General features: G+C 39.3%; 1 protein-coding gene across 2 annotated transcripts in view; it reads left to right on the top strand.

Annotated features, from left to right (window-relative positions):
* MPPED1 (metallophosphoesterase domain containing 1) overlaps nt 1–21263 on the top strand; it is a gene marked incomplete at both ends in the record, with an annotated part of 50834 nt that extends 29571 nt beyond the window's left edge. Inside the window, 3 exons of one of the 2 annotated variants that reach the window (XM_082308566.1) lie at nt 12650–12765; nt 17494–17607; nt 21135–21263. In XM_082308566.1, the coding sequence (XP_082164692.1) occupies nt 12650–12765; nt 17494–17607; nt 21135–21253 (349 nt within the window). Of the gene's footprint in view, nt 1–12649; nt 12766–17493; nt 17628–21115 lie in introns of both variants that reach the window. The other variant, XM_082308565.1, reaches the window with a different exon arrangement.
* Nucleotides 21264–23273: the final 2010 nt, after the last annotated feature.

Below are 23273 nucleotides of genomic sequence, written 5' to 3'. Positions count from 1 at the left end.
ATATTGGCCTGGATAGCTTAAAGAAGCCCTTTAGGATGAGATTGCCTCCAGACTCATTATCCAGAGAGTGGATTTTTGCTTGGTTTTGATTATCTGGAGGGATCTATTCCTGTGAAACGGAACCTCATTTTTCTTTTTGCAGAATTACATTTTTTTCTAGTGTCTATGTATTCTCATTTCCTCCTTCATTCTTTTGTTATAGGCCATCTGGAACTTCAGAAACTTTCATTTCCCAGTCAGGGAAAATGGGAGAGCAAAGATTAATATCAGCCTAGAAAGACATTTGTGACCATTTGTCCTGAAGAGACAGACGCCCGGGCTGGACTCCTGGGTTTTTGTAGCTGCTCTCCAATGGAACGTTGATGAGATGTGGCCCCCACATGTTTACACACGGGCCAGCAGCTCTCGTACAACATCGTTGTTCAGATAATGGGGACGGAGTGAGGAAAGTTAGGGGTGTGTATATGGAGAGTGTTTTTTTTCTGATCAAGTATTGTTTTTCCTGAGGTTAGCATTCTGGGTCAGGGCCATTCAGTGAGCTCTGGTTATGTCAGAGAAGATGGCTGAATTCCTTCTGGTGTAAAAGACATCAATCTGTAAGTTGCATTAGTGAGTGTCAGCCACCAGCTCAGCCCAAAGCAACCTTTACAGGGGGCTTATTCTCCAAATCATCATCCCACTTTGGTGTGAGGGCTGGAAATTTGTTCCAACATGTTGGCCCTTTTCTTGGTGCACTGCAGCTATCTGTACTGTTCCAGTATGCAGCCAAGTGCCTTTACTTAAGCTGTATAGTCCAGTGTGACCAGTAGTGCTTAGCTATAGGTATATAACTCTCATCTGATTTGTTATTTTCTTGTCTGATGTGTTTTTTCATCACAAAGTAGGTGACTTTGTTACACTCCTTCTCAAATGTTCTCTCTCTTCTTTGTGTGTGTGTGTGTATGTGTGCGCATGCATGCACATGTACACTTTGGATAGAAAGACTGATAACTTCCATGTGTAATTGGGGTAGTTTCAAAGAGCATGCAAAGGGCAAAATGAGGCAGACTTATTTTTCGTCCACACAGACTCCAGGCCACCCATAGCCTAGGTCTCTGTTTCAGTGCCTTCCTCCTCCATCTTTTCAAGAACGGCTATAATAGTCTCTTTCATTCCTCACTGAAGCCAGTTTCCATCAGTAAAATACTGCAGCAAAGATTTATAGATTCATTTCATGAGAGGGACACGCTTTCATTTTGCCAGTGATGAATCATCTAATGTTTACTTTCCCAGACCTTGTACAAATCTTTACAGTCATTGAGGTGAACATCAATTAAAATGAAACTGTATTAAAATAAAATATTGACTTCATTTAACATAATATACCTCCCAAGTGGGGAGTGTGGCTTCCAGATAGAGCAGCAGCAGCAGCAGTGCAAGATGTAATATTGCAGCTTTCATTCCCTGTAAAATTCACAGAAAATAACAACTTCTGCCTCAAAGTGACCACTCTGATTCTTAGTTCTTATGCCCCCTTTCAAATCTGCAAAAAAACTATTCAGCACCTTGCACATGACTAAAACATGTAGAGACTCAAAAATTTGTGTTATTGGACAAAACCATACTAGAAGTTTTTCTAAGTAAAATAGCTGATCCTCCTATGTTCTCTTCTTTCTGCACCCTCACTTGGTCAAAAGATAAAAATATGAATAACTAAAGTGCAATTGCTTCTGTATTGTTTTCTAAAGCAATAAAATACCACTCTAAATTTCTTGCAAACCTCAGATTAAGTAGATTTTTGAGCAGGTGGCTTGTTTTTATGTCTAGCTCTGTCAGTGCTACCGTTTTGTATGGATGGATGTGGAAATGCAGGATGTGGACATCCTACAGAGTGCTGGGTTTTGGTTGCTCAGAAATATGTTTTAAAAATGGTAGATGTTCCCTGATTTTTATAGTTGGGAACTATTGGGAGCTTTTTTAATTAGTGGCTTTGAGGCAGGCAATATAAGTGAGTAATTTAGGTGGACTGACATGGTTCTTGAAGAAAATTAAAATAGTGAGTGGGAATAATGGACTCCACTCATTATTTAGAATTGAGGCATCTCAAGTTTCAGAAATTTTGGGGAGAAAGCTGGCATCTAAGCCTGCCTGATGTGGCTGCATTACTATGGTTAGAATGCTGAAAGCGTTTTATTTCAGGCATTCAGTAAAAGGTAGGTAAGATGTGACAGGTGTGTAAGAAATAACGTGTTTAGAAGAGAGAAAGCAAAATTCATCATCCTGTTAAAATATATTAATTAACAGTCTGAGGCACACAGATACAGGTTTAATTGTATTTTAATAGAGTGCTGGAGTGATATTTTTATTTCCTCTTCCATACTTATCAGAAACCATTTTCCATTTTGGAAAGTGCTGCTTCTAAAAACACTTAAAACCACAATACACTGTAGTTTAGTTTGCAGCATATGGAAGATCATAAGAATGGCTTTTCCTGCAAAATGATTTTGATCTATTAAATTCAGCTGTTCAGGGAAGGTGGTGGGGAGAAACGTAAGATATTGAACTCCTGAAGTGTGAAAGGTTTTCCAGCGGCAGAAAGTGAGACTTAAGAGTGCATTCTGGCTGTTCTAACATCAGAAGCAGATCACTGGATTGTTTTTCTCCTCATTTTTTCTCTTTTTTTACTAATTGCACTTTGCTAAAATTGGTGCATTTCATGTGATAAACACATCTTGGAAAGCGTTTTTTTTACATGACTTGGAAATACAGGAAATGCGAGTCTCATTCAGTAGACCCTAGGTATACAGGTGCTATATTGCTCATGTGAGCAATCATACAGAATTCGGGAGAAATCTTTTTAATGAACACTGCAGTACAAATTAAGTGACTGAAATGAATTAGCAAGAATCATTAATATTGCTGAAAAAAAGGTGTATGGAACACAAAATAAAAATTTCCCAGATTCCAAGTGAATTTTCTATAGCATGTTAAAGGAATGTAGTTGTTATTAACTAATTAAACTCTGCAATTGGTATGTGAGCGAATGAAAATGTAAACTGAACTACACCTATTGTAGCCCCTAAATATCATCAAAGTCAGACCAATGTGATAAATTCTAGTTATTATGCGCTCCTGAGAAATTTTATTTTTCCATTTCCCCATGAGTTTTTTTTAAAGTCACAGCAGTTTAGAATATCCCTTTTTTCTTTTCTTGTTAACAAACATTCCAGAAAATGTTTTCTCTCAAATAAAATTTCTTCCCAACATTGCCCAGGGCTGAGGAGTCTGGAACAGTTCAATCCTAGAATAGTCACAGTAGAGGAAAACCAGTAAGTCAAACACCTTTGTATGCTGCTTACCTGTCCGTGTTTGCATATTAGGGATATGGATCAATTCTCTCACACTTTTCACAGTGACCTCTTGCAGAGTGAGCTTCATCAGTTACTGAAGCCAAAGATTCTTTGCATCCACTTTGCGGTCGTGTTCCTCCACTGTGTCTGTACAAGTCTGCAGGACATTGCACTGCCTATGTGTGCACGTATGCTGAATATAGACCAGAAGTTATATTGATTTCACATCTCATTTTTGGGCAAGTCCTGTTTCTTGTAATGTCTGAACACATTGCGTGGCTTTTTATTTCTGTATGTGAGTGGGGATTTGCATTTGCTTGTTTTGTTGCAAATGTTTCTATCTTTAGTTAAATTTGAGAGCAGTCGAAAAATATATTGCTTTAGTTTAATTAGCTCAGTAGAAAAAAGTCCTTTCTTGGGCAGTAATTATTAGTTGTACATTATTAAAAGGAAGTAGTTCACATTCAGTTACTCAGCAGAAATAATTGAATCTTCTGATCCAGTAAACTAGCTCACTTTGGATTCAGCTGGTTTTTAATTTAAGACCTATAGAAGAGGAGACCTGTAATCTCACTACAGGGAATTGGCTTCACTTTCCTGCAGTTCATAAACCACAAGAGTAAAATTGCAATCCCCCACAGCAGTTTTCTCTTTATTTTTCACATTTGCTTGAAACTTTAATTTTATGAGACAGAGCTGATTTTAAAGTTTAAAGTGCCTTTTTTGTTGTTTTGGTGCTTCTTTCCCCATTTTTTCTTGAACAAAAGGACTACCAGCTCTATCTGTAGTCTGGGCTGTAGTTTCAGACAGTGGCAATTTCAGGATGTTTCAAAGATGTAAACACAGTTGGGTACTGTGATGAGCCCTTTGGCGATATTCCAAGAGAAACACAAATAGCTAACTAGTTTGGAGCAGATCTACATGGAGCTGATTCTCAGCTGGAGTAAATTGGCAGAGCTCCACCGGCTTTTGAGCCATTTACACCTGGTGAGAATCAGCCTCCCTACTTCACAGTAGCTTGTATGTATGCATTTTCCCTAGGTTTTTACACAGTGGATGCATTGCTACATCAAGAAGTAGATGGTGACTATACATTGTACCCTACATGAAGAACTGTAAATAGAGCCACCATCACAGGAACTAATTGTAACACGGTTATCCGAGTTCTTTGTCTTTTCCCCGACCAGATTTTAAGGAGAAAAGTAATTTACCACTTGTTGTGAAGCTGTTTAACATCAGAACACTTCCTTTGAATTTGTTGTTCATAAATTAATTTCATTTAATAAATTAGGATTGTTTAATATCAGTTAATATAAGGATTTTCTTCCCCAGTACGAAATTAGAATAAATTGGAACCAATATTAAAACAGAGGGCTGCACCTGTGTGTGTAAAAAATTTCTAATTACGTAATTTACATCAGATGAGTATATGATTTTTTTTAAGGTTATCTCAGAATTCCTAGCTAGCTGAATGAGCATCCAGGTGTTAAAGCTGTACCTTTTTGATATAGGAAGTTACATTGCAGCAGTTGGTTTCCACCACTGTACTGTGGGGTGAATTTAGGACTGCAGGAAAACATGAATTTGGAATTTAGGGTTGCTTGGATGTTATTCACTTCAGGTAGAAACATGGCATATGAAGTATCAGTATGTGCTTTTTTAAACAAGAAGTAAGTTCATCTGTTGCTAAATTGAAAATGTTAAAAATAATACACTTTATGCATATATGCACATGCTGTATTAATTTATTAGTTTTGGAAGCATTTTCATGCTTGTTTAACTCAAAATGGCTTTGAATTTTCTAAGAAAAAGAAGGTAACAAAACAAAAAGGAAGGAAAAAAAGAAAAGAACTGGCAGACAGTTAGTCCATATGGCCTAATTACTCCTGGTATTTTGAGAAAAGAGTGTAAACCTGGTGAGTTACTAAACTGAGAAGTGGCTTTGGTGAGGGCCTTTTTCATCGATTCTCGATGCACCTATTACACATCCTGCGTATTCTAGTCATGTCTCATTTAGGACAGTCACTCCAGGAGCTGCATCATAAAAAAACCCACAACTGTAGTATCTCCATTTGAAGGGATATTCCATCTCCTCGTTAGCAAACTTCTGCAAAGTCTTAGAGGACTACAGTAAACACTAACTAGCTGGATGTGTGGAAGAACATTCTCTTTCTTTAGCTGTCTGGTCATCTGATTGATAGTGAAAAACTGTAAAGATGCCATGCATAGATGGGCCTCAAATTATTTTTCCGTACTGATTGGCCCATTCATGGCAAGTTTTACATTTAAAATGAGGTGGTGACTGTATTGTGGACAGAGGGGCTGTTAACTCCTCCTCTCTCTTAACCCTTCTTCTCTCTGTGACTATCAGCTGTCAGTATAACCTGGCTGTACGTACATTTTTACATATTGAGAATCAGAGGGAATAGACTCTTCAGACGTCAGGAGCTCGACACCTTAGCCCTGCATTAAACCTGTAAGACCTACTGAAAGTCTGTACAGTCCTACATCTGTACCCTCAGCACTGAATCTCTTGGCTAATTATTCCAAATTAGCTTTTCAGTTTGTTTGTTGGGTTTATTTTATTATTTTTAAAAAATATCAGATGGGATATTATCATTTGGCTCCCAGCAGAATGAAATAAACTATTTGCATTTGGTGTTGGCGTGTTTTAAATTCAGTCTTTCATTAATTTTTCTCCTTACCTGTTATCTTCTGTTTTCTTACTATGAAGATAAAGTAGATTTCATTTTATTTTTCATTGTTTTATAACAGATTAATGTTTAGAAATGATCAGTTCCTATTAGTCACAGCTCATTCTTTCTTCTTTCCAGTAAGAGATGTATGAAATCTTTACTAAACAAAAGATGAATGATTTCATGTGTAACTCAAATTGCAAAAGAAATAATTACTGACAAAAGGCCATATTCTGATTTTTACCCTCCTTTCCTTTTGTGAAAACAGTAATTTAATTTGATTCAGAGTTTCAAGAATGACAACCTTGGATGCAAAGCAAGTAAGGCAAAAAACCTAGAACACAGCAAACTTCCCCATGGAAGAAACATTGTCTGTTGTGGCCAGCAGACTGATAGAGGATCTGAGTTCAATTTGCTGCTCGCTACAGCCTCACGAAGTAACGCTGTGCAAGCCATTTAGTGTCTTAGCACCTACATTCCCCTCCCTTCTGCTTTCTCCTTTCCACCTGCTGAGCTGTACTTCGTGGCCATCATTTGCATTTATTAGTTTTAAGTATAACGCTTTAGCGGTCATTAAAAAAGCCCTGGTTCCAATATTATGAATGAGTGAATCGAAGTTTCTTTTTTGCATAATTTTAGTTCTTTTTGTACACTGCTTTTGTTCCTCTTCTCTAAAATAATACCACCCTTGTTTCTCTCACATGGAAGTTAGTCTCCTCATACTCCTCAAAACTTCTGAAACCTGTTTGTTCTTCTTTAAATCTCAGCTATGCCTTTAAAATGCTCAGATGCCAAGATGTTGAACTGTATTTCAAAGCCAATAAACAAACAGTGCCCTGCCAGTCCTTCTTGGCACTAATGGCCTAATATGGTCCTCTTGAATGAGAGGAAGAAAAGACAGAAAGATGAGTGTTATTTCACAGCTACTTTAGATGTAGAAACAGCCAATACCCCACGAAATAAAAAGGTGACCTTTTATGAAACCTTACTTGGAGAGAACATTGAGTAAAAAGCAGTAGAAATACTCAGTGAACTGGCGTAGTTACTTACTGAGGAAAGGCTAAAAAGGCAATTACAGAGATTGGGTAAATTCAACTAACAACGCAGTGATGGAGAATGTAAAAATATGAACGCCTGAAGGATGGGTACACCAGGCAGACAAGGAAGATATACAGTGTATATGGTACTGTATACCCATGTTTGCAGGTCTGTAGCTAGTTATAATAGTAAGATTAAATCAAGACCAGGAAAAATTACACTTATATGTCCAACAGTGAGATTTCTTGGGCTGGGAGTCAGGATGTGTTGGAGTTTTGCCTGCGATTGCCACTGCTGAATCTAACTGCTTTTTGGTGCTCCATGGCCCTTGACCGGTCGCTTTTACCAGTATGACTTTCAGCATGCGTAGTCCAGTCTTCCAAATATTGAATATGTGCAGCTCTGCAGGAATGAGAAGACTGATTTGGTCCATTCTTTTCCCACTGAGCTTCTTTACAGTCACCAACCAATATCTGTTTGTTTTCCAATAGGAGAAAAATGACAACTGTTGTGGAGGAAAGACTGGAGCAAGTTACATATGTTTGCGAACCTTTGAAATTTATTTTGTAAGCAAAGGAATTCTAGCTAGAGGACTTGCCTTTCAGCTGCAAAAAAGATTTCTGTAGGAAACTTTATAGAAATGAGGAGGTGCAGTGATCTGCACATTGTGGTTTAGTTCTGTGGTTTCTGCTACTAAGGTGTTTGCAAGATGCTGCCCACCAGTCCTTTTGATACGCTAATGTGTATTCAGTCAGTTACCACCCATAGCTCTCCCTGGGTATTGGACTATGTAAAGGAGTTTTCCCTTGAAGTCAAAGAGAGTAATTGCGTGCCTGCTGGTGGCAGGATTTGTCTTATTCAACTGGACAACACAGATGCAGCTGATGCAGTAAATCTTGCAGTCCTGAAGTTCTTGTGGTAGCTGACACCCCGCAAGCACTACGGGCAGTGCTGTGGTGGGAATGTTTCTTTGCCTGCCTGCTGGCTGCCTGCCATGTTCAACTGTAGCCGATGACCAAGTACTGTGGAGGGTCCCCTTGAGCTGGTAATGTGCACAGAGAGGAAGGAATCCGTTCTCTTAAGTTAAAATGTTTAAATTGAATCAAGGTGATGGAGAATCAAGTTTCACTCTCTCATGGCTTGTAATAGAAAAATCCATGCACACTGATAGTTTTCCCCAGTCAAGTATCCTTTTTTGTGTCCCCTTTTTGTACATCTGCTGAGCAGATTGAGATGGGTACCAGTGGTTTGAAAATTGAAAACCTTCAAACCAAATTACAGGTCAAATCTGTGTAGTGCATCACCGCCCTTTACAGTAAATCACATGTAAAACTAAGTTATGCCCCATTTAAATGACAAAAGAATTCTTGGACTACATGGTAGCTCTTTCCAGTAGTAGCTGAATAAAAGAAGAAAAACTAATAAATAATTAAGGTGGTAATAGGTTTGACCACTTTTTTTTAGTATGACTTTTTTCTGTTATTATTGTAACAGAAATGCTCCTTTCAAAGACAACTAAAGCGCTAATGATAGCTAAGAAGGTCATTCCTGGGAGGTTAAACTGGTTTAATTAGAATTTATGAGAAGGTTACTATAAGAGTGCAGAAAGATGTTAAGGGGTTAACCTATAAGAGATTACATTGTAGTCAGTGTTCTGTTAAAGTTTGAATTAATTTTTCCCATGGGTTTTTCACATTCTAATTTTCAACTAAATGAGACATCTGTTTCAGAAAAGGAAAATTTGCTATGGTTGTCATAGCAACTATCATTCTGTAAGAAAATTATTCCAATGGTTACTTTAGAGCAGAAAGATAGAAATTCAGTACATAAAGCAACATCCGATTGCTAGCACAAATTCTGATAATTCAGCCCTTTTTCTATGGTAGATTATTTGACCTGCAAAACTTGTTCATATGTTTTTAACATAAGGTTAATCATGCTGTAAACAAATTCACTTCCAATATATTTTCCCCCTAGAGTCTTACATGTAGACAATCATTATTTGTATCATAATAATAATACCGCTGAATTTCAGTAGTATGTGGAGAGGCTCAAACTGTTCGCTTTAAGACCACCTAAATCAAAGTACATTTCGACAGGTGAGCACTTCATTTTAGAGGTGAAATACATTCATGATGTATGTCTTTAATTGCCAAATACATTTTTCTTGGGTTTTTTTTGAGAACAGTAGATTTTTCTCCTATAGAACATACATGATAGTATTTTCGCTGTAAAATGTAAAATATTCTTGAAAAGTACTTTATTAAAAATTTACACTTTTCCTGAGCAAGCAGTAACTGGGGATCCAGGAATTCAGTGCTTGATATGAAGACTTTAGCTTTGCTCTCAGGTTCCATCATAAATGGAAATTTTAGACAAAGTTGTCTTTGCATGATATCCAGGTCACAGACTTGTTAGTGGGTATTAGAGAAGATTTTTTTTCCCTACTCAGAAACTTTGATGGCTGTTTTGCAATAAATTTTTGGAAGAAGGGACTTAGGGATTTATAAAATCCCTGTGTGTGTATAAAGATGGTTTTGCTTTGAGGGTGGGGGCACTGAAGTGTATGATTTGCCTTTCTTCTCTCAAATGTAAAGCACACCAACATTCTCCACTGAATCCTTTCTTGGACTTCAGATTTTTTTTTTTTGCCAGAAATATTCCAGACATTTCTTTCAATCTTGGGATTGTCACAAAAGACAGCATAATGGCAAATCACACAAGTTGTAACATCTCCCCTTCACAAAAGAACAGCTCCAGCATGCATAACTTACCAGCCCTGCGCTCAGGCGGCTACGCGCTGCAGTCACCACAAAGAGAGGGAGGGACGGGGGAAAGTGCTTCTTGTCTTAATAAGCAGATCATGCCTATTCATAAGGGGAAACGGGCTTTTCAGAAGGTGGCCATGTACAGGCTAGCCCGGGTAGAGGCAGGCAGAGACTCTCACAGCTGCCTGTGCCATTCGTGGTCATTTGGCTTTCAGCAGGATTAAGCTGGCTTCTGGCGAGACCTGTGACAGTCGCGGTTATTTCTCTTTATAAATGCTTCATTGTATCCTTAAAATAATTACGGCATAGGTTTTTGACCTTTTCTTCTTGGGCAAATATTGATCTTTCCCCTCGGTTTCTTTCTCGGGGCGCGGAGCGGCCGTGGCCCACCCTGCTGTGTCTGGCCCACCTGCGGGGTGCAGGATGGCGCCTCGCCTCGCTTCCCACAGGGGACATGGGGACGGTCCTGGCCGTGCCCCACAGCAGCGGGGCGAGCGACGGGTGGCAGCAGGGGCTTGTATTCACTGAATCTGTCAGTGGCTTTAAAAGCATGATTTGCTATGCCTACACCTTGTTTGCCTCCTGTTTGCCTTTGCAAATATTTTCTCTCAGTGAGATTTTGTTCCTGGAAAATTTGCTCTAGGCCTAAAGACAATTTGCCGAACAGTTGAATATTTTCATCGTGGTGAAGAAAGATACTTGGCATGTAAGGTGTGGAATGCAATCCCAAGGCAGGGACGGATGGAGAGTTTAGGAAAAGCCTAACCTCTGTATATTTTTATAAAGCCTCCCACTTCTGTAATATCTGAGGACCTCGCAGACTTCAGTTTATTTATTTTCAGGGCATTCCCGTGTCATAAAAATACTCCCATTCTGTCAATGGTGCGCTGAACATAAAGACAGGCTGATCAGACTCCACAGATTGTAGTTTGGGTCTGCGTGACAGCGTTATGCAGGAATGTCGCTGGTAGCTTACCGCAAAATAAGCCAGTAACTAGACCATGAGTTACCACCTCAGCAGCAGGAAAGTGAGAAGTCATGTACCTGTGAGCCAGGTGCCGTTCTTCCTATGAGGAAAGGCTGCTAGGAGATGAACAGGTAACCAGAAAAGTGTGATTTCTTATCACTTGATAGAGGGATATGTCTTTTTCTCAGCCAGCCGCCCTGGTCTGGGCAACCTGACTCAGAACAAGGTTTCTGCTTCATTGCTACTGCTATTAGCATCTCTTCTTCACACACCTTCTTCACCTTTCTCATCACAGCTTCTGGAGGCTGGGATGTATTTCTGGTCCCAGTGGCAGATGTACAAAGTTTCACGTTTGTTTTTTTTTCCCTTGGGACACCTGTTTATCCAGACCCTGGTTATCCAGGGCGCTGTGTGATGAAGAGCTAGGAGATGAGCTCTTAACTGTGGACACAGAAAGCCCTTCAGTCATCTGTCTAGAAAAGTTGAGGCTTTTTTTATCTGTGGAAGAAAGGCAGGAAACATTCTGCAAAGCCCCCTTCTTCCTTTCCTTGTAGCAGAATTTTTTTTTCTTCCCTCGGGTAAGCCACATCCCATTATATTTTAGCAAGCTCTATTTTTTAAGCTGTTTTCAATAGACATGTGCTTTACAGCATTCCGAAAGGAAAAGTGGGAAATATATCATCATGAAGATTGCAGACATGCTAATTTTTGAAATGTTAGTCAAGCATCAGTAATGGAAGAGGATGAATAATAATGAATGAATTATGGGCATTTTCTTTTGTCTTTGCCATACATGATGTAAAGCGGAGTTCAGAGAATTTGTTTGAAAGAATTCTTTCTGTCTTTTGATGCAGTGAGGGAGTGTAAAGCTTTCCTCAACAAAGTAACATCTCAAAAGGAACTCTGGTTGATGTGTATGTATTTATAAACACTAAGGCTGCAATTATCATAAACCTTATTAAATCACAGCAGCCTATTTGTTGTTCTCCAAATACGGATATGGCCAGAACATGTCAGTCAAAAATTTATTAAAAAATTCCAACCTAAAACTAACCCCTCAATTTTATGACCTAGAATTAGAGCATAGTCAGCAAGACATAATTTACCACTGTGATATAATTGCTGTGAAATATAGTTTTTTAATCAATGGGATAGCAAGATACAGATAAATGGTGTTCTGACTGGCAGTGTTACAGTCCCACTGGTCCATGATGAGCTGCTCCGTAAATGTTTTAAAAAATGTAAATGCCTGTCTGATAAGAAATCCTGAATATGGAAAGTCAACACACCAGAGGACAGAACAAAACTATATGTAAGAAAAGAAGCAGTATTCTTGTTCTGATGGGATGCTTCCAGTTAGGGAAATAAAACAGCATAAATGATGTCTCCAGCTTCGGAGTGGGATTTGTTGTTGTGCCAGGGTCTGACCTTGCCCAGCTGGTCATGGTCTAAGGGCCAAACGTGACAGGAGCCAATGTGAAACATATATCCACACCTAGGTGTCTGAGACAGGCGTTCCTCTAGATGTTGTGGGAGTCCAGCGTGCTAATCCACACATGGAGATCTTGGTATCCAGGTCTTGTAAGAGTTACTTTTCACCCAGTTACAGGAATACTGTGAATATTTTACTGTATGCTGCCTACTGAAAGTGGTAAGGACTGCACTGATTTGCCACACAAGTTAAATAACACTGGTTGTATGGAAAGAGGGTTTTACTGTGCACACAAAGAAGAAAATGAATGCTATTTGTGTCTCCAAATTCCATGCTAGTAGAGAGTCAATCTTCATATTTTAATTAGATAACCAGTACATGGAAGTAGCACTGAAGACATTCTCCTCCTCTCTTGGCAGGCAACCTTGGTTTTATGGCTGGGGCTTTAATCTTCCACGAGGCCAAGCACTATTAGAGAAATGGAACCTTATTCCAGATGGAATAGATATTCTTATAACACATGGACCACCTCTCGGTAAGAAAATACTAGTGCTCTAGCTGTGTATTTCAGATGATTATACAGTAACTGATGGCTCTCCTTAGACAAAGAGTGCAATTCTGACTTACAAAAGTCAGAAGTAACATCCGTACTGATTTCAGCACCACCAGGACTTCAGCTCAGGTTTATGTTTCATGATTACCTATGCTCAATGGTAGGGAATTAAATAATGGCTTAAAAAATAAAGCCTTAACACTTAAAGCCTTAATGAGCTTTGTAAATAAGCAAGGTCTAGTTTTCCTATGCATCTGTCCACTCTGCCACTGGTGAAATTAGTAGATTTAAAGCATGGAGCCTGCTTGAAAAGAAATGCGGGATTGGGATCTTATTTTTTTTAGCGCTTTCTCCCTCACTTGCAGTAGCATTCCCCCACCAAGTACCCAGAGTCCGTATTTTTCCTCATCATGCTCACTTGGTGCATCTTCTGCCTCACGAACCCAAATGCTGCCATTGTTTGCCTGTTCTTTGGACAGTGTGGGTGAATTGCCTGTCTTTAATACAACCTGGCAACACTAACAGTCCAAGAAGAAATAATTCTGCATTTGTGTTTTACAAATATTGATACAGGTGATATAAAAGTGAGGAGAGATTTCTTGTATTCCTAGATAATAGTGAAATTATCTGTGTTACGGAAATAATATAATGACAGAAACTTGTCCAGATTCAGTAAAGGCTTAAGGCTTTAAACATGTTTTTCAACATATTTAACACATAGGAAGCTATATTTAATGCAACTCTGTGTTTAACTCTCACTAATTTAATAAATGGACATGCAAGTGAAGCATGTACTTAAGTGTTGTGCTGAGTCTTACTGCAGAGGAGTGCTTTGTGTGAAATGAAGGCAGTTGGTTTCTTTAAACCTTTAGATTCCCCAATTTCCTGAAGCTAAAACCCTCTTGTCTTCCACTCTTTCTTCTCCTCTGTCAGAGCTTGGAGGAGAAAGTATCTAAAGGGTTTGTGTTTTGTTGTTTTCTTTAGAAAGGCGTGTTTGCATTCCACTGCTCACTAATCCTGGGGGAAATGGCTTCTTTGTGAGCACGGTTTCTCACAGTAAGGGTATGTGTTTTGATACTTCACCTAAGTGGAGTCTCATGCCATGCCATAGACTGATTTTAATATGGACCTGTATCGTAAAAGTGGATGGCAGAAATTAACTGTTTAGACCTTGAGATATCAGCTCCAAATGGTTCGTACTGGGGATAATCACTGTTAGGATCCAAGGCATGACGCTGGGTCTTTGATATAGTTTTACTTATAAGTCTCATTTAAAACTTTTTCAGAAGCTTTTTCAGCACTTTGAAAGCCATTTTTAAAACCAGTTGATCAGCTGTAAAGAAATCCAACCTTCAGCTGATCCAAAGAATATCCCTATATTTTCCAACACTTGAAATCCAGTGTTGGAAGGTGGAGAGAGGAGTTCGCAGCACCCAGCTTCATCCACCTTGCTAATTCAGCCACCAGGCTTCTCCAGGCAGCCTCTGGGATCAGCAGAGGGAGGAGAACCCTAGAGAGCACTGCAGAGCTGGCACTCAACAGACATGCTTTAATAATAAATTCAATAGTAAATTTAATAATTGAAAAGTAATTTAATAATTGTAGTAATTCTGAGGAAGAGCCAGCCATCTCCACTGACTGTAATGGGGTAATGTGAATTCCCCTCATCTCCATGTCTCAGTATTTGTTCTCTTTTTTTTTTTTTAAATTCTTAAGCTTCTACTGTCCTCCGAGGATTTTCTTTTGTAAAAGTTCCCATTTCTTTGTCTTTTTCTTATTGATGAATTAATAGATGGCTCAGGCACAGAACCCTCTGCCTGAGGGCATCAGCTGTTGGTCTCCCTGACACCCATGGCAACAAATATATGATGCTTCAAAAGAAATGAGCACTCTGTCTAACTTACAGAACCTCCTTATTGTGTAGCTCTGTCCACAGACATTTTGGGAGACAGGATCCTCCTTGACCCTCCCAGGCAATTATTGTAACCAGAAAGCTGATTACTGTTGTTCTGATCTTGGACAGCATCACTAGAGCTGTTCCTAATGATCACAAATAGCAATCAGTGCTCTTGCAAATTCCTCTTTTTTCTCCAGCATGGCTGCCTAAATTCTGTCCATCATCCATTTTCTGTGCTGCTTTCTCATTCTCTCACTTCAAAAGAGCGCATATCCTCCTAAACTAATTAATACTACATTATTAGATAGATTTAAAATTGCCTGCATGATTTAGATGCAGAAGCACCATTAAGAGTTAATGGACTTTGTGTTTCTAAGTCAGTTAGGCACGTAACAAAAATCTGAGTAATTTTTTTTTTCTGTTTTAGAGTAGTGCTTTGGGATGAAACCAGGGCAGGGATACACAGGAGGTTCATACAAGATGAGAAAACAAAGGTTAAAACAGCTATTATTGACCATTTTATCAGTAACCTGTTTATTATTAGTAAAGATATGCCAGGTTTTTCATACCTTATGAAATACAGTATTCATGATTATGGGATCAGTGCTAATGCTCACTTCTGTATCAGCATATTTTTGTTACTTTTATGTATAGTATAACTTTTAAAGTCTTTTCCCTGATTCCTAAAGATCTGCCTTTATGATTCTTTTATTTCTCTTCAAAAAGTTCACTGTTCTTTTCTTTGTTTGCTTTTAATTTAATTTCACCTTTAAGTCTTAATTTGTAGCTGTCTGCTTGATTGTCTGTGACAAAGATTTATACTTTCCTGACAGCTGCAGAAACCTGTTTCAAGTAACCAAACATTAAAAAAACCCTAAGATGAACTCTAATTGTTAGCTAGGTGTAATCAATTATTCTTAGTTTGTGTAGTCAGGTGTATATAATAAGCTGCAAACATATGGGAAAGCTTCAGAAGGGTGATAATGCATGTAAACAAAAACATGTTCAACATAAATAATGCTTAATTTAATGGAGAAGTTAATTTTATGGATTTTTGTTTGTGAAGTTTTTGAAGTGGAAATACTTTAGGTTTTATGTTCGCCACAGACATTTTGACAACTAACTGTTTCAAATCATTGAAGTAACAAAACCTATGGTTATAACACGTTTGCTCTGAAAAAAGCATGACTGGATTCCAGAAGAGTTGCTGGCTGCACTTTGACATCTTAAATACTTATTATTTCCTACAGTGAATTTTGACCTGCGTTGGATACCAACAGTGACTGGTAAAATCAGTTACCAGAACCGAGCATTGCTCTGCTCTGTCTGTAATTCAGCAGGGCTTTCTTTTTGTACATCCCCCCGACAGGAGCCAAGCAGTGTCTTCAGAGGCATCTGAATGAATTAGCAGTCTATGGCCATTATCAGAACTTCCTCTTTTTGACGCTTGGGATGCCGCATTCCCAACTCATTTCTGAAAATTGGACTTAGTTCTCTAAGTAACCATGATACAAGGGCAAATTTTTATCATTTTAATAAAACCCCACAGTATACTGAGCCCAGTTTTCAAGCACTGGCATCTAAAGAGGTATTTCTCAATGTGTGAACCTACCCTGAAGCTCTAGCAAATCTGAGAGCTTTTCCAAGAGCTTGAATGCCACAGTTCTGGTCTTTTAAGCCAGTTGGTTAGCTGCTATTTAGCCATGCTTGAGCGGACCTCAAAAGTAAACGTGTGAAAACTAGGTCCAGACTCTATACCTCTCTGGCTGACAAACGTTTTCTCAAAGGCACAATATATTCACGCTATTGCAGCAATCTAAGTCAGAGATACAAAGCTATGACAGGCACATAGGGAAGGTACCTGAACAACTAAAGAAAAACAGAATGATTATATCTTTTAGGTTTCCAAATTTGAGCCTGATAAAAATGGCAGAATAATAGAAGGAAAACAAGATTGGTTATTGCAAACCCTCTAATACACCAACATCCTTCTTATACTACTACTTTGAAGGAAACTTGAGACTTCAGTTGGCAGTAAGCATCCCCTGCAGTATGTTTTTAGACATATAAGCAAGTTGGTGTACATTTTTGTCTGTATTCATAAATACATTTTTATACAAGCTTCATGAAAGTAAACGTAGTGCTTAAAAACATCTACTGCAGAAGGGCTGAGTTTCTCTTCCTATCTGAGGTCCATAGATTTAGGCTAGTGGGGCTCACTGTGTCATGAAGCGCTTAAACCAGTTTTACTTGAGGATGTTGTTTCTAGGCATGCTGTGGGTTCCTCACCTGAGTTCCACTACTCTAAGATTCAATGTGGTAACAATATAGTTTTATTATTAGCAACACGGATTCCATTGCATCAGTTAAAGTGTTCAATTTTAAAAACGAGATCCCAGGACTAGATTTAAATAGCTAAATGTTGCTTTAGATTCTTTAGAGACTCACTTGGACATACTGCTCTTTATACCTCACTCTCTTAAAGGAAGAAGAACAGATAAAGCATTGTGTTTTCCCATTAACAGCAGTGCAAATGTAAATGCTTTAATTGCAGTGATTTTTTTTTTTCCTTGAAAAACAACTGGCAAGAGTTATCATAGTCCTTTTTCTTTGGATGAGCTTTTATGGTTTTCCTCAAGTATTTTTCCTTCCTTCCTCTTCTACTTACCAAGGCAAACACTATTTTTTCCATGTCAGTTCTCCTATGGCTGCTTTTGAAAAGCCACGAGACATGAAATCTCAGAAATACTGTATAGCAGTACAGCTGTGCAGATAATCTGTCTTCTTTTAAAGCTTTCCTTTCTTTTCCAAAGGTTTCCTAGACTGGGTTCCTAAGAAAATGCAACGGGTAGGATGTGTTGAGCTGCTGAACACAGTCCAGAGACGAATACAGCCAAGGCTTCATGTTTTTGGACATATCCATGAAGGTCAGAACACATTTCTTTCTGTATGTATTTAAAAACCACAAACACAGAAGTTACCTGGTTTAACTAGCATTTTCAAACTTGAATGTCTGAACTGAAGCACTTCTGGAATTCAGATACTTATTTAGCTGCATATATAGAGATGAAATTGGCTGATACCCACATTTCAATATTTGTTCTTCAGCTTCTCTTTCAGTTTCTACATCTATAAAACAGGGTGATGCCTCCTTCACAGAGAGGATTACTGTGAATTTTAAAATAAGAAAACGAGCCCAGTAGTTACAGAAAGTGACTAAATATTAGGATTGATGGATTGTATTTTCCTCTGCTGAATCTCTGTGACTTAAGATAATTCATGTAAGCTCTCTGTGTCTCAGTTTCTGTATTTGTAAAGTGGGTAAGAATGCTTTGGGGTTGCTTCTAAGGCTTAATCTTCAAGATGGTACAATAAAGGTTGTCTCTCCCCATCAATGCATACATGAAGTTAAAATCAAGAGGGATGTCACCACTGACTTGTGTAGAAGTTCAAGATATTTATTCATGTATTTATTTGCTTTGGCAGGGGAAACATTTTGTACCCAGACAAAACAAAGCGGTTCTCTTGACTAACTGGAAAAAAATTAGTTCCCTTCACACAAGTCAGTAAATGGTGACAAATACACTCCACTGAAGTCAGTGACAGTAGGAGTTCATTTCCAGGCAAAGGGAAAGGTAGATGCTGTCTGCTATAGAGAAGTCTGTCCTGTTCACATATCATGGCAGCAGGACTTCAAGCAGTGCCCCTGCCAAAAGAAACCACTGGGCTGTGCAGAAGTGTACCATTGGCACGTCAGCGTGTATTATCAGCTGCTTAGTTCTTGGCAATGTTAGCTTACTGGCAGGAGAAGGTGCTCCACAACTGCCAGTTTTCTGCTTCTGGGACTGCTCCAGCCTTCGAAGGATACCTGTGGGTCTCACCAGTGCAGAAATGAACAAATGGAAAAACTGCAGTAGCTGGCACTCAGATACTTCTGTTTTTGTGAAGAACTATTACCCTTCCCAAGGAATCCCACTCTGACTTGCTGCGCGGTGCTTTCACCATGCTAGGTTAGGAGTGATGTTGGTGAGAGGTGTGCTGGTGTAAAATTGATGGAGAAGACATTCAGATCATTATTTTGCAGCTCAGGGATTAAGTCCATTCTCCTCATGTGTCTCATCTGCATTGACCTGTTAATGCCTAGTTCACGTCCAAGGTGCTGTTACATCACAGAGTAAACAAGCAGCACATAGGCAGTATTTTTTCCTAACCCTGTGTTATCATAGCAGTCTTTGAGATTCCGTACAAGAGAGCTGGTGAATACAGTTCAAACTCATTGTCTTTTCAAAAATCGTAAGCCAAGAGGGCTGCAGGGGATATAAGCAAACACTTAGCAAGCCACGAAGCTTCAGGCAGGTAAACAAAATCACATCTGGTAAGACCAAGCCCAACTTTGGCTCCCAAGGGAAAAGAATGGCACCTCCACAGAATGGTAAATCTTATGAATTAATACAGTTGGCACAGTAGGTATCAGAACACAGAAACAAGGTACTCCTCTTGTTAACTATCATAATTTATAGAAAACAAATGGGGAACTGCATAGCCTGTTTTGCAGTGGGATGCTAAACCTCTGCAGAGGAGAATTCCCATTGCAGACAGCCTGTGCAAACGAAGCTGCTCTTTGTAGAGAGAATGCATGATTTGAACAGATGAGTTCCTCCCCTGACTGAGCATAGCTACATCTGCAGCAGTCATTTACTGAACATCCGGGAGGAAGAGATGCTTAGAAGAGATGTTTCCCCCTCTGCACTGCTGTCTCTGCCAAGAAATACCTCTGCACATGGGCTTGCTGGTGATGGACCCATGGAAGTGACAAGCAGCATGGCAGGGACTCCGGCTAAAATCCTGGTTTGCCCATTATAGCCAGTACTTGGCTGAGGTCGTGGCCGAGGAAACTCTGCTGGCAGTAGGGTAGGAGTGAAAACTGTAGCATTAGGAATCTTCCAGCAAAAGGAAGATATTAGCAAGCTGATTCTGTTCTCTCCAAACGTGTAGCCGAGGAAACAGAAAGTCCCAGCAGCAATGCTGACTGTCCTCCGTGCAGTTTGTGTTTTACACAGAACAATTGTTCTGTGGCAAACAGCAAATGATTTAAAGAAATGTCTGTGACAGGAACCTGACAGAGTTTTCTTCCCTCCCTAGTCCCTAATTATAGTGTGGTTTTTCCATGGGGAGTCCAGGAGGCCCTGCATTATTCAGGGTATTTGAAGGAACAAAAAAGGAAGGAATTTGGCTACTGTTTCTTTGTTTGTAAATTCTGCAAATAACAATGCTTCTATAAGACACAAAATTGCACTCAGAAAAACTGTAGGATCCTAGGTACCTGGGATTTGAATCTTGGTACAAATGCTTTCTACCAAGTGATTTCCCCAAAATCATGTATTTCTGATTGTGAATGCATTTCTTCGTATTATCTTAATATTTCAATGCAAGTTTCCAACATCAAGCTTTTTGTTTCAGTGTAATCAAGCTTATGTGTTTTCCTAGTCATTCATGAAAAGATTTTTGACAACGGAGAGTGTGTCTACTTTTTTCATAACACCAGGGCATTTAAAGGGCTTCTTCACTTTTGGAAACAGCATTTCACTGTATTTCTACAGGTATTAGAGCTGGAAGTTTGATTTTCTGCAGATTTAGCTCTGGAATTGTTTGGCTTGGGTGTCTAGTCAGACATGAGATGTAGTTAAAGGTTTTTCGCCAGTGGTGAGACATACAGAAGCGTGTTTTCTCCCGTGGAAATGTTATGGTGTCTTAGGGTGCGAATTCACATTGTCTGTCAGAGAATGCATTAATAAAGCCGTTTTTTTTTTCTCTGCCTGGGCGGGCATTTTAGTGTCTTTCCATCAAATTTGGTTGAAATTGGTCAACAAGTTCAAAGGCATGGGAAGAAGAGGTTCCTACTACACAAATCCCACCCAGGTGCATTTGCATACATGCTCCCCTTAGTCAGGCAATGCTTTTTCTTCATTGGTTGCTTAAAAGATGTACAACACAGGGCAGAAAAAAAAGGTGGAAAGATGAAAATTCCCCAAAGTTTGCTGCACTGATGACTGCAAACCTAAATGATCGGTTGTTTTTTTCAACGTTGTACTTGCCTAAGCTCTATTTTCTCATCCTTTCCAAAACTGAGAAAGTTTTAAGAAAAAAGCTTTGCAGAGAAAAATATCTGTCTTTCTAAGGAGGTTTGGCTAGCTGGCTGCCAGAAATTACTGCCACTGGCTACTGAGGGTCCATTTTGCTTTTCTTACACAATTTAAAAGACGACAAAAAGTTCTGCTGTAGGACAAAGATGGTATTAATTCAGGAGACCTTTATGTTTTGCATGAAGAGAATTTTTAAATTCCTTCTGTGTAATAAATGTGGCACTTACCATTGTGTGATAAAGGTGAATAATCAAAAAAAAAGAAGATAATAATGAATGATGAGAGTAACCAGAGTTTTTCTTTCTTTGTAGGTTATGGTGTCATGGCTGATGGAACTACTACCTATGTGAATGCATCTGTGTGCACTGTGAATTACCAGCCACTTAATCCACCTATAGTTATTGACTTACCTACTCCAAGGAACACATGATTATAATGAGGATTTAAAGTTGTGCCCAACGCATTAGGAACTTTATATTGCTGGCTGAGAATCCCAATAGGGAACCATTCAACAAAAAAGCAAAAATCTTCTTTTTTCCCTGCTAGCTCTTCACAGATAAATTTTGAGTGACAAAGGTGGATGAGGAACAAAGACATTTTGGTGCCAGAAACAGATTAAAGACTTTAACATTTCACCAGTAAAATATTTGTGAACACAGAAAAGTGAATGCATTCCACATATATATACACATATACATATATCTCTCTCTCAAGTAGGGACTTTTGTATATACCGTACATTATATTGGACTTATTAAAAGAACAATGTCTTTCAAAGGAGTGTTTCTTTAAGAAAGTTTGCAGTTTAAACTTAAGTGTTTAGACTAGGATTTCCTCATTTCAGATGTTTCCCAGTGAGCTCTTGGTAAAAGAAAAATTATGGTAAAGATGTTTTCCCTTAATTAACATGGCAAATAGAAAAGATGGTGCATGAATGACCAGTCACAGGAGGAAAGCTATTACTTCAAGTCCTCCAGGTCTAAGTCTTTGCATCTATTCCAAACCAATGCAATAGAGGCCCTAATTCACTGTACTGAAGTGAAGTTTTACTACATCTGGCATTACAGATGGTAAGGGAAATGGTGCATATTGCCGGCATGCTGTAAACAGCTCAACATTCAAGAAGGGAGACTGTGTTAAGTGCAGTATAAACTCAGGAATTTGTAACCTGGACTCGCCTGTGAAAAAAAGGATGACATTTCCCTTAAAAAAAAAAGAAGAAAAAAATGTGTTTTCATATGGTAAGGCGATATGTGATTGTATGTAAAAAGCAAAAAAAAAAAAGCCCCACAAAAGCCCCACCCAATGTTCAGCAGTGGTATTTTAAATAAAACCCACTGGGACTATTTGTTTAAAACCTGTTATTGGGACATGCAGCCAATGATGAGATTACTGGTTTGAATTTGGCCCCAGTCAGAAGTGATTAAATGTCATTGTGATCCTTCCGTGCTTGGGGAACGCTATGGATGTCAAGCGGAAAGGGTCACCTCAAGGAGGAGTTTGGGCATTCACTTTTGGGTAGCTATGTAGTAGCGTAAGTGCGATGATGAGGAGTACAGGCCCACGGGTGCAGAGCAGGGGTCACCTCACAAAACCTGTCGTTGATGTTTGACTGCTCGTGGACACTGCTGAGAGAGGCCCAAGACAAAATCATCAGCCGAGTTGAAATCCATCTGTCGCGTTGCATGTGACGCCAGGCAGAGCGGGGGACGTGTCAGGAGCTGGTTGGGATGGCCAGTGCTAGTACCGCCCACGCAGCTGCCCTGCAGGTTAACAGAGGTGTCGAAACTGCTGGGATTTCAGTCCCATCCTAGGCAGAAGCTTGAGAATTGATTACAAACCCAACAAAAAAAAAAAAGGTGCTTCAAATGTGCCCTACAAGAAATGGGTTTCTGCCTTGAACTAACAAACATCTCCATGCTCAAAGGGGAGCCTTTTTGCCTTGATGGAGATAATTTAACTGCTGTATTCTGAATGTGGACATCCTGAATTTGGGGCTGACGGCATCTAGATGTTAGTCTTGTTCACGCACATTGGGCAAGTCATCGCACTACCAATACAGGGTTGTTAGCAGGTCTGTGCATAGCCCACATCTGCACACGCGCGGCGGATAATTGTGTATGTTACTTTTTGCCTGATACATGGATGTAAATGTGAGCTTCACGTAGCAGCAGCATGTAATTTATATGCATACACAATTTAAAATACTTGTGTCGCAAAACCAGGCTCTATCAGCCTCAACTCTAAGCGAGGTAGGCAGAAACATTGCATTTCGCTGGGTTCCCATGGGCAGCAGCAGCTCATGGGAGCAGCGACATTTGAGCCCAGTAACTAACTCGTGCTGGAGACCCACCAGAAGCCACCGGACCACCAGAAAACACGATGAGTCATGGGTCTGTCATTTCTTGTAAGCTGTTGGGTGACTTGAGTCTAAACTAACGTGCTGCTTTT

Source organism: Platalea leucorodia (assembly GCF_965183815.1).
Source record: "Platalea leucorodia genome assembly, chromosome: 4".
Classification (NCBI taxonomy): domain Eukaryota; kingdom Metazoa; phylum Chordata; class Aves; order Pelecaniformes; family Threskiornithidae; genus Platalea; species Platalea leucorodia.
Note: the sequence above shows the minus strand (reverse complement) of the source record. Positions and strands in the feature narration are given on the sequence as shown.